Here is a 14,521-nt window from a genome sequence, read left to right as displayed (position 1 = left end):
CCTGTGCTAAGGCCTGAGGTGGAAGAAAGTTATCAGCAACAGTACAACAAAATCAAACATCTATTCAATTCATTTATCTAAAACAAAGTTAAGAACATTATGACTTTCTTATAGACTGGGTTTAGGGAAAGTGTCCCACCCCACAATGACAAATCAATATCAGTTAAATAAAAGAAAGCTCAGTCCACAAGATAAAGTCATTTGAATTTCATGCACTCTAAAATAAAATCGAAGACCCTCATTTACCCGGTTTTCACAAAAATCAGAAATGACTGATTTTTCTTCATCCCTCAGACCAGGAACTTCAGAGACTCTTCCAAAAAGGAGACGACCAACGATTGTAGGCAAAGCATCAAAACATGACTCCTGAAGGGTGTTTAAGGCACTGGAGATAAGGGACTTTCCTGTGTGGCATTCCCTTTGGTGTCCTGTTACATCCATGGTGTTCATAGGCTTGGATGTTGCGAGAGGTGTAAAGCTTGCAGGATCTGGTGAACGGGTGTCAAGTCGTGGCCTTTTGATGTTTGTTGTGGGTGACATGCTGGAGCCGGGTCTCTTTGCCATGATTTGAGATGGAGTTGAGGTAACGGCAGCTCCAGCTACAGGAGGTGGCTTCACTTCCTGTCGCAGGGTTTGGATGTTAACTGAAAACAAGGAGAAGTAAAAAAAAATTCAGTATCTGGATTAATGTGGAATACATTATGTTATGATTTTTGAAAACAGTCTGCAGTAATTCATAGACCATGTATGTGGATAGGATAAGCTTCATAGTGTAGACAAAACCTTAAACTTACATAACCTCATGTGTTATATCTGCATAATGAACACATGTTTCCAGATAATATTTCCTTACAGCTTTTGAAAAATGACAATTAAATATTTAGGCTAAATGGAGGTCATATTTTTATTATATACAAAAACTAAAGACTTGGCCTTGCTGTTCCAATAGTTTCGAAGGGGACGATGTTAAGCACATGCAAATACAAACTTTCCTCTGCTCTTAAAATTGTTCACTGTATGTCACATTTAAATACCTTCGTCCACTTTCTGCTCATTCCCAGTTTGCGTAGACACACACTTTGTCTCTGGAAAGACAATAACCAGTTTATTAGATAGTCAAAGCAAATATACCTTAGGCATCAAAATATAGGCTCACCATTCAATTTATTAAGAACACATGGAACATGATTAGCTGATTGCATAAGGTGTACAAGTGCTCCAAATAAAGTAGATGATGAGTGTAACTCAGAGAGAGTTGGGAATTACCTTTGTTAAACTTCCCTTGCATCTTTGCAAGTTTCACCTGTAGCGAATAAAAAAACAAACATCAACTACCACATATAACACAAATGCGTTTAGTTCTACTTGGTCACTTATCACTAAAGGTACATCTTTAAATTACATCCTGATTTTTAACAAAAATGTTACCTCCATTCTGCATAGGGTTTTCTCGATGCCACTGATTTTGCACCTCAGCCTTTGGAGTTTTTTCTCATGTTTGGTTTTGTTGCCTGTAAAATAATTGATACAATGAAATAAAAAAAGCTTCATGGTTCATCATGATGTAACACAATCATATAATGTCTTTGTACTTTCTTACACAATGCAAATGTATACACACCTTTAGGTGCCAGAAGCTGTTTTTGGAGACCTCTGTGACAAAAGGGAGAAATACATAATTGCTTCATTACAAAATACATGTACAGTATTCACATGCTGTTTATTGATTGTTGATTTAACTGAAAGATTGACTTGAAAAGAAACTGAACAAAAATAGATTGCATAGACAATTCTACAGTACATAAGAATATTAAACACAGAGGAAAATGCAATAAAAAGAATCAGTGATGGTTGACGTAAAGAAATAACCATAAAAGGTTACTGTAATGAACCTCTCTAAACTTACCCCCTTTTGGAGTTTCATCTGTGTATGTACAGAATCCATAATACAACTCTCTTGGTAAGCTGTTACTATAGAAACTACAATTACATATTAATTTCCTTTACAATTGGACTCCATTAAAATAAATGAACACGTTGTAACTCATCAGAATAATTCAATTGAAATGTGATATTGACAATAAGCACAGAAAAACCCTACAAATAGCATTTGCTGGTGTTCTTCATCTTTGATCTCAGTGAGTGGACGTTGTCCAGTCGCTTGCAGAGAGTCTCTGTATGTGGGTAAAGAGAAAACAGTCTTAAACTCTATTATTAAGCATCATATCATATCACATTTCAATTTCTTTATTAATTGTTTCAGGTGCTGAAGCCTGAAAGGTCTTGATCATTTTTTACAGTGTATTTCTCTTTTTTATATCCCATATCAACCTTAACATCAACGTAATGTGATCAAAGTCAATGTACAGAGAAAAACAGATGTTTTTTTTGTCTACATGATTCCATGACAGAAACCATGGCCAATTGGGGCTTAGTTCTAGGAACCATTGAAGCTTCAGAGTCAGGAGCCAGGAGCAAGCTGCAAATATCAAATATTCTGACACATTACAAGAAAATTAATCCTAATTTATTTATTTTACGACAGCATAGTAATGTTCTCCCAGCACTCACAGCAACCTGTTTAAACATCTTGAAGCGAACGGGAGCAAAAATATGAAGAGTTGGTTCAGTAAATATGACAAAAACAAATCTGTGATTTTTACTTCACTCTGCTGGTTAAAGTTATTACTATTTAGTATGTAGTTTGTAGTATGTAGTATGTTTAGCATGTAGTACTATGTAGTTTGTAATACTAGAAAAAAAAAATGTTAATTGGGTGAACCATCTGCATACTAAAGTGGGGACACTTGGGGGCAGAACTCGTGTAATGGATGAGGTGTTTTCAATGTCTTCTTTAAAAGGCTATGGCTGTTGTGTTATTATATTAATTACTTAATGTGTGTGTGTGTGTGTGGGGGGGGGGGTAATCACCACATTTCAATTTCATTACATACATTTTTATTTTCGTTTTTCTTTCCTTTTAAACGATTTTTTTCACACGATTAAACAAATAAGAACGGGCTTTCTAAAATGTCTAATAAGGTCTTTGTTTAAACTCGTGATCACTGTTCGATTTAAAGATCGGTTTCATGAGTTAAACTTTAGCTTATATCGCGTCGGATTTTTTTTTATTTTTTTTTTTGAAAGTTTGGAGAAAGAGACTTACCGTGTATTTCTCCTTTCGAAGCTGGAAAAAGGATGAATTGCTTCAAAAAAGTTGAGTAAAAGCGTTTTAATAAAGTTTTGAAAAAGAGCGGTGTGTGTTCAAGAGCGGTTCAGAGTGTGTTTGTTTGTGTTTGTGTTTGTGTTTAAAAAAGGACGCTGCGGTGTCCATGGTACTGAATCTCTAAATCACGTGACACACGAGAAGGTCACTCTGTTAGTAATAAACACAGTGACCCATTTAAATGTAACCTCAGATACTACAGAAAACAGAACATATCAATAAATATAAATAAAACAAATTAACAACATCTCACGCTGTCCTTATCCCTAAGTAGAGGGACGTTTCCCACTTAGTATTTAGAAGCAGGGTTTAACACTGATTTATTTATTATTTTAGTGTGAAATTTTCTCCGTGAACAATTACCAAACAGACGGCATTACTGTTACTATTTATCTAAACGCACAGCTGTTCATTTCTGTGCTCATTTCTTTGCATTGGTAAGCAGACCGTAATAACGGAGGAATTTACAATAGTTTCATGGCCAGCAGGGTAGTTGTATGTGTGGGCTGGTGGTATATTGCTCTTGCTGTTAGTGATAGCCTGTGGTCACACTGTGTGTGTGTGTGTGTGTGTGTGTGTGTGTGTGTGTGTGTGTGTGTGTGTGTGTGTGTGTGTGTGTGTGTGTAAATAATCTCAACATATCAATTTCATTACATACATTTTTATTTTCGTTTTTCTTTCCTTTTAAACGATTTTTTCACACGATTAAACAAATAAGAACGGGCTTTCTAAAATGTCTAATAAGGTCTTTGTTTAAACTCGTGATCACTGTTCGATTTAAAGATCGGTTTCATGAGTTAAACTTTAGCTTATATCGCGTCGGATTTATTTTTTTTTTTTTTTTGAAAGTTTGGAGAAAGAGACTTACCGTGTATTTCTCCTTTCGAAGTTGGAAAAAGGATGAATTGCTTCAAAAAAGTTGAGTAAAAGCGTTTTAATAAAGTTTTGAAAAAGAGCGGTGTGTGTTCAAGAGCGGTTCAGAGTGTGTTTGTTTGTGTTTGTGTTTTTGTTTAAAAAAAGGACGCTGCGGTGTCCATGGTACTGAATCTCTAAATCACGTGACACACGAGAAGGTCACTCTGTTAGTAATAAACACAGTGACCCATTTAAATGTAACCTCAGATACTACAGAAAAGGATTTAGGATTTAGAAGCAGGGTTTAACACTGATTTATTATTTATAATAAATAATAACACTGATTTATTATTATCATTTATTATTTTAGTGTGAAATTTTCTCTGTGAACAATAACCAAACAGACGGCATTACTGTTACTATTTATCTAAACGCACAGCTGTTCATTTCTGTGCTCATTTCTTTGCATTGGTAAGCAGACAGTAATAACGAAGGAATTTAGAATAGGTTCATGGCCAGCAGGATACTACCGGTAAAAACGAGGGATAAAAGTTGATGCAATGTTCTTAATTATACATCACATTTATTTAGCAAGTTTTACAGTAGGTTATAGCTTTGCAATGAAATGATGATAATAAGACAAATAATAATAATGCAGTATTTTATACAAAAAATACTACTACTACTACTACTAACAATAATAATAATAATAATAATAATAATAATAATAATAATAACAATAACAATAATAATAATAATAATAATAATAATAATAATGATAATAATAATAATAATTATAATAATAATATATTCTGGTTTACTCATGAGGGAATGAATTTACTTTAAAGTAGATTCAAAAATTCTTACATGGAATACATTCCTAGGTGGAATACAGATGCACACACAGTCTTACCTGTTCTCAAACCAAGGAGCTAGTATAAGTGTGGAAGGGAGAACAAGCAACAAACAAACAACAGACTAACATGCTAACAGCAAACCAAGTGACCAGTGTGCTGCTTTTAAACTGATAGTTCACCTCTTTTGTTCTCTTTTGACTCACCAATTAATAGTGATTATAACAGGGTCATTAATCACTTGCAGGGAATAAAATTTCTGCTTGTTTTGATGTGACCATGTTCTTCATTTCATTTCTTTGTCACGTTGCACTCCAATTGTAGTGTTTCATAAGTATATCTGTCTTTACCTAATTTATAATATACATGAATTCATGGCCTTTTAAGAATAATACATATTACTGTTGATGGAATATATATATATATTTTCAGTATTTTATAGACTGCAGAGCAGAGCCATGCTTTTCTCACAAGTTGGAGCTATTTACATGTTTACAGAATCAACCATCATTTCTAGACCAATAATAAACTCGTTGTTGTTGTTTGGGTACATAAAGCCCAAATTAGCCGCATCACTACAAACATATACTGTAGTAAAAATGCCATACATTATTCTATAACTTTTTAAATAAGTATTTGAGCTGTCTATTTTAATACCACTTATTCTGTATAAAAATTAATTTAACACACCCGTTTAAGGGTTAATTATAGTGGCCAGAAGGTTAACTCTCTACTTTGGTTGCTGTTGTTTATGTATGTTTGTGTCTGTTTTTACAGTTGACATCTTTTTTTTTTGTGCCTGGTCCTTCTGGGCCACCATATGTATTAAAAGTTATTAAAAGAACAGGATTTGTTTTTAGAAAGTCAATAAATAAATCACCAAAATTATGCTTTTAATACTAGATATTTACTATAATATTTATCATGACTATTATACATTGTCATGGATTTTTTCTGATGATGCTGAAGCCCCTAATACAGTGATATGACTTTAACAGTCATTAGATTTTTACAGAATAGAAAGATTCGTTTTAAATATTATATTATTCCTGTTACATTTTGTGTTAATGACATTTGATGCTCAATGTAAAGTCAGGATGTTTCAATAAGAGTCTACAGTCTGTCAGTAACATTAGTGACACTGTCAGGTGATGCTGTGGCGGAGCTTCCAGAACCTTTATGATGTTTACAGATACAGAGAGAATATTTTCATTCAGCTAAAACCAGTCATCATGTTCACTGTTTTATTCATGTGTCTGTGGCTTTCACTAGGTGATTTTAGAATTTTTGTTATTTCAAATATATTATGTGTTGAATTAGGGATTAATTTATTCTGTGTGTTAAGAAAAGGCAGAAAATGAATCTTGCTTAAGTAGTTCTGGCTTTATTATGTAAAGGTTACAACATTATGTTTTCTTCTCTATAACACTTTTCACTCCTTGTACAGTTGTAGATGTCGTAGATGACGGTGATGATGTCACTCTGTCCTGTAGATACAAAAGCAGTGTTTCAGTAAACTACCTGCACTGGTACAGACAATATCCAACATTTAAACCTGAGTTCCTTCTTTATATTACTGAAAATGGAGGTCTACGTGCCAACCCTTCCCCAAGAACGTCTGCTAAAGTTAATAGAGATTATAAACAAGTGGATCTGAACTAACACACAGTTTTGTTATATTAAAGTTCTGCTGATTTTTACATGTCCTTTTTATGACAGTCTGTTTTCTTTTCTCAATATGCAAAAAGAAGTTTATATTACTGGTAAATGTTGAATTATTAAGATACAGTTCATCCCTTGATGCCAGTCTTTAACAGTTCTTCATGCACACACATTCACACACTCCTTCACCCCTAGACACAATTTGTAATTAAATTAAAAGTGCACTAAAGACAAGATATGACTCCACATATATAACACTGTACTATAAAAAGTATCTAAGACCATTCACTCAGACCAGCAATGAGGTAATGAGGAAATCTCCAGAACTAAGGAAAGAGTTTTATGCTTTGCAGGAGATAAAAATTAGACCTCACATGCTTTGTTACTTCTGTTGAGATGGAGTGTAAGTCTCTGTAATTTTCCACTGTAATGTGTGTGAGTTAAAGTGTTGTTGCTTCATATTATGTGTGTACTTTAATTAGTTTGTGTTACAGTTTTACACAGGAAACCTTCTCTCCACATAGCATTATCTCTACAGATGGTATAACCACTACAGACCAATTCCTGGTAAGTGACTATAACTGACTTATTTATTAGTGCAACATTTGCTTTCTGCTCTTTTGCACAGAGTTCAGTGTGAGAAAGTTCAGTTCAATTCAGTTTTAACACTGAACACTGTTACAAACAAAATGTTTCTTATTAGATGTAGTTTCTTCACAGTTTTTTTATACTTCATTTTAACCAGTGTTTTTTTAATCTATTCAGGCATACACACAACTGCATGTTACTTTGGTGCACGTAAACTAATGTCCTTTTACACAACATTCCCTCAGGCGTATTTGACTTGATTATACCACTTTTTTTGTATGTGATTATACAGAATTATACATACATATCTAGAACTGATGTTGGCAGGTCATTTATATAAGACATTATTTTACTTTTTTAAATGTTTCTCTGCAACAGTGAATGTAGATAGAAATCATTTCTATAAAAGAGCTCTGAACTGACACTTTAGTTAAACAATGTTACTTATCAACCCTGTTATAACAGCTGTTATTAATATTTATAGTGTTTAAAAGTGATTCATTTTATATTTCTATACAAACTTGTAATCAATATACTGCATATTCATATATAAACAATACAGATAAATACATTTAAAATTGATTTAAACACAGATTGTTAAACTGTTTATTAAGAGAAGCTCATAGTACAGAATAGATGTGCAAACCTGTGTGGTGAAGTGTTTATTAGAGAAATTATTTTATTTAAAAACTGTAAATGTATTCAGTCATGACCAGTGTTAACTGCTGTGTGTATTCACTCTATATTTTCATTTTCATTTAGATGTTTTACTTCATTGTGTAATGTTCAGCACATAAAACCTAAAACTAACTTCATCTCAGTCAATATTCCTTCACTAGCAGCAGCAGATGTGGTGTTTGTGGTGTTTGTACGTAGTTACTGAGGTGACTTTATCGGTCACTTTACAGTAACTAGACATATTTAATTACTGTGACTGGATTTTACAGCTTTTACAGCTTTAACAACTATCAGACTGCATATGAGATTTAACGGTGTTAACAAACATCATACATAGCTGAAGTATTATGTTTCATGTGTATATCCACAGCTGTACACAATGGATATTAATAAATCCTACATCATTTCTGTTGCTCTACTTGTGCTTATTTACATTAACACTAGTTAAAGAAATGACCAAATATTCTTAACAACTTACTCATTAAGCTGCTTATGTTACTGTTTGCTGTAGACAGAACAGAATGTCTAAAAAGAGAAGCTAATTTCAGTAAAAAGTTACTGCACTTCTTAAAAACACGTGTTAACTGTCTGAACCTTGTGAGCATCAAAACCACTATTTACTCAATAACACAAATTACCTGTAATTTTACTTTTCTACCACTAGAGGTCTCTGCATACACATGGTCAGGAGTGTGCGTAACTATACACACATTCCCAAGCACAGGAACTTTATATATTACATTCTATACATAGATATGCACAAATTAAACAAAACTACACACACAAGATTAATACAATACATGAGACTGCAGGTCTGTTGAAGACAGGAATGGTGCTGATAATTCTTTTCAACATTTTAAATAATGTTTGTTGAAGATTCAGAAAAATGTGAAAATATTAGGAGAATAAACACAAATCATAAACTGCAACAAATTATTAATCAGTATTTTTTTTAGGAATTATTGGATTATTAACAGAGTTAATTTAATCAATGTAAATGAGGTCAGAAGTGACATGAGAAGTAAATTCTAGGCTGAGGGACTGATGTGAGAATTGACATGACTACACCTCAGTAGGTGGAGCTAGATGTGGTGAGATACAGTTTAGACAGAGATACTGACATTTATATCTACTGCAAGAGACACACAGAGCAATCATGTTATTCTTCTTTTTATTGATAGTTGTCAAACATATTGGTAAGCAGGGGCGGTTCTAGGTTCTAGGTTTTAGGGTGGCTCCAGCCCCCTGTCTGTGATCTCAGCCACCCTAAAACTATTAGTATAATTTTTTACTTTAAAAAATAAAAAAATAAAAATTACATTAAAAGGCTGGACATTTCTGGGAAAAGAAAATTATTTATCAGTTTGATCCATGAGCGAATTTTTTTACTTTGCTTTTAAAACATTGATCAGAGTTACAATGAAAAAGTGTCAGTTTTTTTGTAGTCATATAATATATAATATAAAACTCTTCTTGTTTTAAATTCTCACTGAGGGCTAAGCCCCCCTAAAGATGAAATCCTAGAACCGCCCCTGTTGGTAAGTCATTTACAGTGGTGTGAAAAAATGTTGGCCGCCTTCTTGATTTTTTATTTTTGCACGTTTGTTGCACTTTAATGTTTCAGATCATCAAACAAATATAAATATTAGTAAAAGATAACACAAGTAAACACAACATGCAGTTTTTAAATGAAGGTTTTTATTATTAAGGGAAAACAAAATCCAAACCCACATGGCCCTGTGTGAAAGTGTTTGTTCCCCTGTTAAAACATAACTGTGGTTTATCACACCTGAGTTTAATTACTCTAGCCACACCCAGGCCTGATTACTACCACATCTGTTCACAATCAAGAAATAAATAAGACCTGACTGACAAAGTGATCAAAAGTAGACCAAAAGGTCCTCAAAAGCTACACATCATGCTGAAGAAATTCAGGAACAAGAAAAGAAAGTAAATGAGATCTATCAGAACCTTCCCAGGAGCGGCCGGCCGACCAAAATTACCCCAATAGGACAGTGCCAACTCATCCAAGATGTCACAAAAGAACCCACAACAACATCCAAAGAACTGCAGGCCTCACTTGCCTCAGTTATGGTCAGTGTTCATGACTCCACTATAAGAAAGAGACTGGGCAAAAATGGCAGAGTTCTTAAACGAAAACCGCTGCCGAGCAAAAAGAACATAAAGGCTTGTCTCAGATTTGCCAGAAAACATCTTGATAATCCCCGTCTTTTGGGAAAATACTCTGTGGACTCATGAGACAAAAGCTGAACATTTTGGAAGGTGTGTGTCCCATTACATCTGGCATAAAAGTAACACTGCATTTCAGAAAAAGAACATCATACCAACAGTAAAATATGGTGGTGGTAGTGTGATGGTCTGGGGCTGTTTTGCTGCTTCAGGACCTGGAAGACTTGCTGTGATAAATGGAACCATGAATTCTGCTGTGTACCAAAAAATCCTGAAGGACAATGTGTGGCCATCTGTTTGTGACCTCAAGCTGAAGCGAACATGAGTTCTGAAGCAGGACAACGATCCAAGACACACCAGAATGTCCACCTCTGAATGGCTGAAGAAAAACAAAATGAAGACTTTGGAGTGGCCTAGTCAAAGTCCTGACCTGAATCCTACTGAGATGCTGTGGCATGACCTTAAAAAAGCGTTTCATGCTCAAACCCTCCAATGTGGCTGAATTACAACAATTCTGCAAAGATGAATGGACCAAAATTCTTCCAAAGCGCTTTAACAGACTCATTGCAAGTTATTGCAAACACTTGATTGCAGTTCTTGCTGCTAAGGGTGGCCCAACCAGTTATTAGGTTTAGGGGCAAACACTTTTTCACACAGGGCCATGTAGGTTTGCATTTTGTTTTCCCTAAAGCTTCATTTAAAAACTGCATGTTGTGTTTAATTGTGTTATCTTTGACTAATATTTATATTTGTTTGATGATCTTAAACATTGAAGTGTGACAGACATGCAAAAAAATTAAAAATCAGGAAGGGAGCCAACACTTTTTCACACCACTGTATTAGCAACATGTTGATTAAAATTATTTAGTATGTTTTAATACCCAATGTAAGGAATAATACCTGTTTGGCATCAATGCGAGAAGCAGGAGATTCCAAATAAATGGTGACAGGTCCATCATTCTGAATGTGTACTTGCATGTAGGCACCAAACTGGCCATCTACAACAAAATAATCGGTATGTGATCTCCTTTAGCCTCAATTCAATTGGAATACAAAAGATTATTTCCATGCAGCTTATATTATGCTGATGATCAATTAAAATTGAAGAAAAATATTTACTGGGTGATTTATTACTTCTCACCTTTGATAAGTTCTGGTTTGTATGCCATCCTCAACTGCTCCAGAATGTTGTGGTAGAAGGGCTGAGCAAGATCAGCGGGCATTGCTAAATGGAAGTCAGGCTTGTTTCCTTTGAGAGTACACTGCAGTGTGAACTGGCTCACACACAACACTTCAAAGCCTTTGTCCATTACATTGCGGTTCCATGTGCAGCCATTCTCATCCTCAAATAAACGCAGATTCAGGATCTTACGAACTCTGATAACATACCAAGACATACAAAGATTACATACATACATACATACATACATACAGCCATGGCCAAAAGTTTTGACAATGACAAATATTAATTTTCACAAAGTCTGCTGCTTAAGTGTTTTTAGATCTTTTTGTCAATTGTTACTATGGTTTACTGAAGTATAATTACAAGCATTTCATAAGTGTCAAAGGCTTTTATTGACAATCACATTAGACTTATGCACAGAGTAAATATTTGCAGTATTGGCTCTTCTTTGTTAAGACCTCTGAAATTCACCCTGACATGCTGTCAATTAACCTCTGGGCCATATCCTGATGCCAGGCCATTCTTGCACAATCAATGCTTGGAGTTTGTCAGAATGTGTGAGTTTTATTTGTCTACCCACCTCTTGAGGATTGCCCACAAGGTCTCAATGGTATTATGGTATGGGGAGTTTCCTGGCCATGTACCCAAATTTTCAATGTTTTGTTCCCCAAGCCACTTAGTTATTACTTTTGCCTTATGGCAAGGTGCTCCATCATGATGAAAAGGCATTGTTCATCACCAAACTGTTCTTGTATGATCGGGAGAAGTTGTCTCTGAAGATGTTTTTGTACCATTTTTTATTCATGACTGTGTTCTTTAGTCCACTTCCTTGACTGAGAAGCAAACCCACACATGAATGGTCTCAGGATGCTTTACTGTTGGCATGACACAGGACTGATAGTAGAGCTCACCTTTTCTTCTCCGAACAAGTGGAAAGTGGATTTATCAGAGAAAATGTTGTTACCCCAGTCCTCATCAGTCTAATCTCGAAGCGTGCCGGTGTGCTAGTGAAGCTACGACAGACGGGATTTAGAGCTGCGCTCCTGCCGATTCACCTGGAGAACCTCCGCTTATTGCCGAACAAAACGGACAAACTGATTCTTCTCAACGGAACAAAGACTTTGCATGCTCCGCTGTTCTCTGTTTTACCGAAACTTGGCTCAGTCACTCAATCCCAGATAGTGGATTACTTTTCTCAGGCTTCCACTTACACCGAGCAGATCGTGTAACGGAGCTATCGGGTAAAATAAAAGGCAACGGTATCTGCTTTAACATTATTGAACGTTGATATACAGATGTCACAGTGCTGAATAAATACTGCAGCCTAAACTTGTAATAACTGTTCATATACTGTAAACCCTTTTATTCACCGTGTGAATTTGCCTCATTCATTTTGACCGGAGTTTACATCCCACCGCAGGCCAACGTGAGTGATGCACTGCAAAACCTGGCAAACCAAATATCTGGCTTGGATATTTGGCAAACCAAATATCCGGGTTTTTTCTTATCCTTGGAGACTTTAACAAAGCAAAACTAACATTTGAACTTCCAAAATATACACAGCGTATTAGCATAAATACACCGGATCTTTGGGCAGCCTTAGGGAACTCCGATCACTGCTTGGTTCATCTTATTCCAACATACAGGCAGGCTGTATATATCTTTGAGGCTGGAACTGACAGCCTGGATGAACTGACTGACACTGTGACACCTTACATCAGTTTTTGTGAAGACGTGTGTGTGCCATCCAAAACCTTATGCAAATTCTGTAACAAGCCATGGTTCCCAGCCAAACTGAAAAAACTTCAACGTGCCAAGGAAGATGCCTACAGAGGGCAGGACAAAACTCTGTATAAGCAGGCCAGGAACCTACTGACAACAGAGTTCAAAATAGCCAAAAGAAGCTACTCTGCAAAGCTGAAAAGCAGGTTTTCAGCTAACAATCCTGCAACAGTGTGGAAAGGCCTGCAAGACATCACAAACTACAGAAGACCTTTGAACAGCTTAACCAATGTTGACTGGATCGTCCACTGTCCTGTTTGCCTACCGAGCAAACAGAACAGTGGACAATCTAGTCAACACTGGGCTGCACTACATTCTGCAACATCTTGACTGCCCAGGGACATACGCACGGATTCTCTTTGTTGACTTCAGTTCGGCTTAAATACAATAATTCCAGAAATTCTCCATTCCAAACTCATAAAACTCACTATACCCCTGTCATCTGTCAGTTGATCACCAGCTTCCTGACAGGCAGGAAACAACAGGTGAGACTGGGAGGTGTTAACTCTAGCATTTGGACAATCAGCACTGGCGCTCCACAGGGATGGGTCCTCTCCCCACTGCTATTCTCCTGAGATTTGCAGGGTCTGCATACTGGCAGGAGGTGAAGCGGCTGGTGCTATGGTGCAGTCAGAACAGCCTAGAGCTAAACTCCCTCAAAACTGTGGAGATGATAGTTGACTTTATGAAAGACCCCTCAACACTACTCCCCCTCACAATATACAACAGCCCGGTGTCATCTGTGGAGGCCTTCAAGTTTCTGGGCACTACCATTTCCCAAGACCTAAAATGGGAGTGCAATATAAACTCTATCATCAAAAAGGCCCAGCAGAGGATTTCTACGTCAATTAAGGAAGTACAGTCTGCCACAGGAGCTGTTGATGCTGTTCTACACTGCAGTCATTGAATCTGTCCCATCACCATCTGGTTTGGAGCAGCAATAAAACAGGACAGGAACCTACTGCAGTACAGTTAAAACAACAGAAAAAAATAACTTGCGCCCCCCTGCCCACTCCCCAGGACTTGTACGATACAAGAACCAGAAACCCATTCAGGTAAAATCACTTCTGACCTTTCACACCCCGGACACAACCTCTTTCAGCTCCTCCCTTCTAGCTGGAGCTACAGAGCTTTGTTTAACAAAACTGCCAGACACAGGAACAGGTTTCTTTCCCCAGACAATCACCCTGATTAACAACAACCATAATTATATTCCCTGCTTCATATCTATAAGTACTGCATTATCAGAACTGTCAGTCATCACATCATCTGTATACGTTACACACACTACTGCTGCTATATATTGTACAAAAAGCATAATATTGCACAATACTGTTACTTTCACTACCATGCACTTCTCACACTTTATGTACATAACTGATCAGTCATATATTCTGTATTCATATTTAATACTTGTAGTGTCTATATTGTCTCACATCGTCTGTATTGTCTTTTATAGTCTGTTTTGTCTTGTCTTGTATATCCCAAGCTAAATGTATAGTA

At 36.0% G+C, this 14,521-nt stretch overlaps 1 protein-coding gene and 1 long non-coding RNA gene across 3 annotated transcripts in view; both read right to left on the bottom strand.

Moving 5' to 3' along the window:
• dtd1 (D-aminoacyl-tRNA deacylase 1) overlaps window positions 1-14,521 on the bottom strand; it is a 28,803-nt gene that overhangs the window by 13,109 nt on the left and 1,173 nt on the right. The window contains exons 3-5 of one of the 2 annotated variants that reach the window (XM_060868483.1): window positions 11,195-11,430; window positions 10,954-11,051; window positions 6,300-6,422 (exon numbers count right to left, since the gene is read on the bottom strand). The exons of the other annotated variant lie outside the window; for it this stretch is intronic. Coding sequence (XP_060724466.1) covers window positions 6,342-6,422; window positions 10,954-11,051; window positions 11,195-11,430 — 415 coding nt within the window. The 3' untranslated portion in view covers window positions 6,300-6,341. Of the gene's footprint in view, window positions 1-6,299; window positions 6,423-10,953; window positions 11,052-11,194; window positions 11,431-14,521 lie in introns of those variants that run through there. 2 annotated transcript variants of the gene reach the window in all.
• LOC132844106 (uncharacterized) lies at window positions 1,038-1,492 on the bottom strand. The gene is made up of 3 exons (XR_009648335.1): window positions 1,429-1,492; window positions 1,267-1,303; window positions 1,038-1,085 (listed from the first exon to the last, which is right to left on the bottom strand). It is a non-coding gene; the product is annotated as an uncharacterized LOC132844106 (long non-coding RNA).

The sequence above is a fragment of the Tachysurus vachellii genome, chromosome 4 (assembly GCF_030014155.1).
Source record: "Tachysurus vachellii isolate PV-2020 chromosome 4, HZAU_Pvac_v1, whole genome shotgun sequence".
Classification (NCBI taxonomy): Eukaryota; Metazoa; Chordata; class Actinopteri; order Siluriformes; family Bagridae; genus Tachysurus; species Tachysurus vachellii.
Note: the sequence above shows the minus strand (reverse complement) of the source record. Positions and strands in the feature narration are given on the sequence as shown.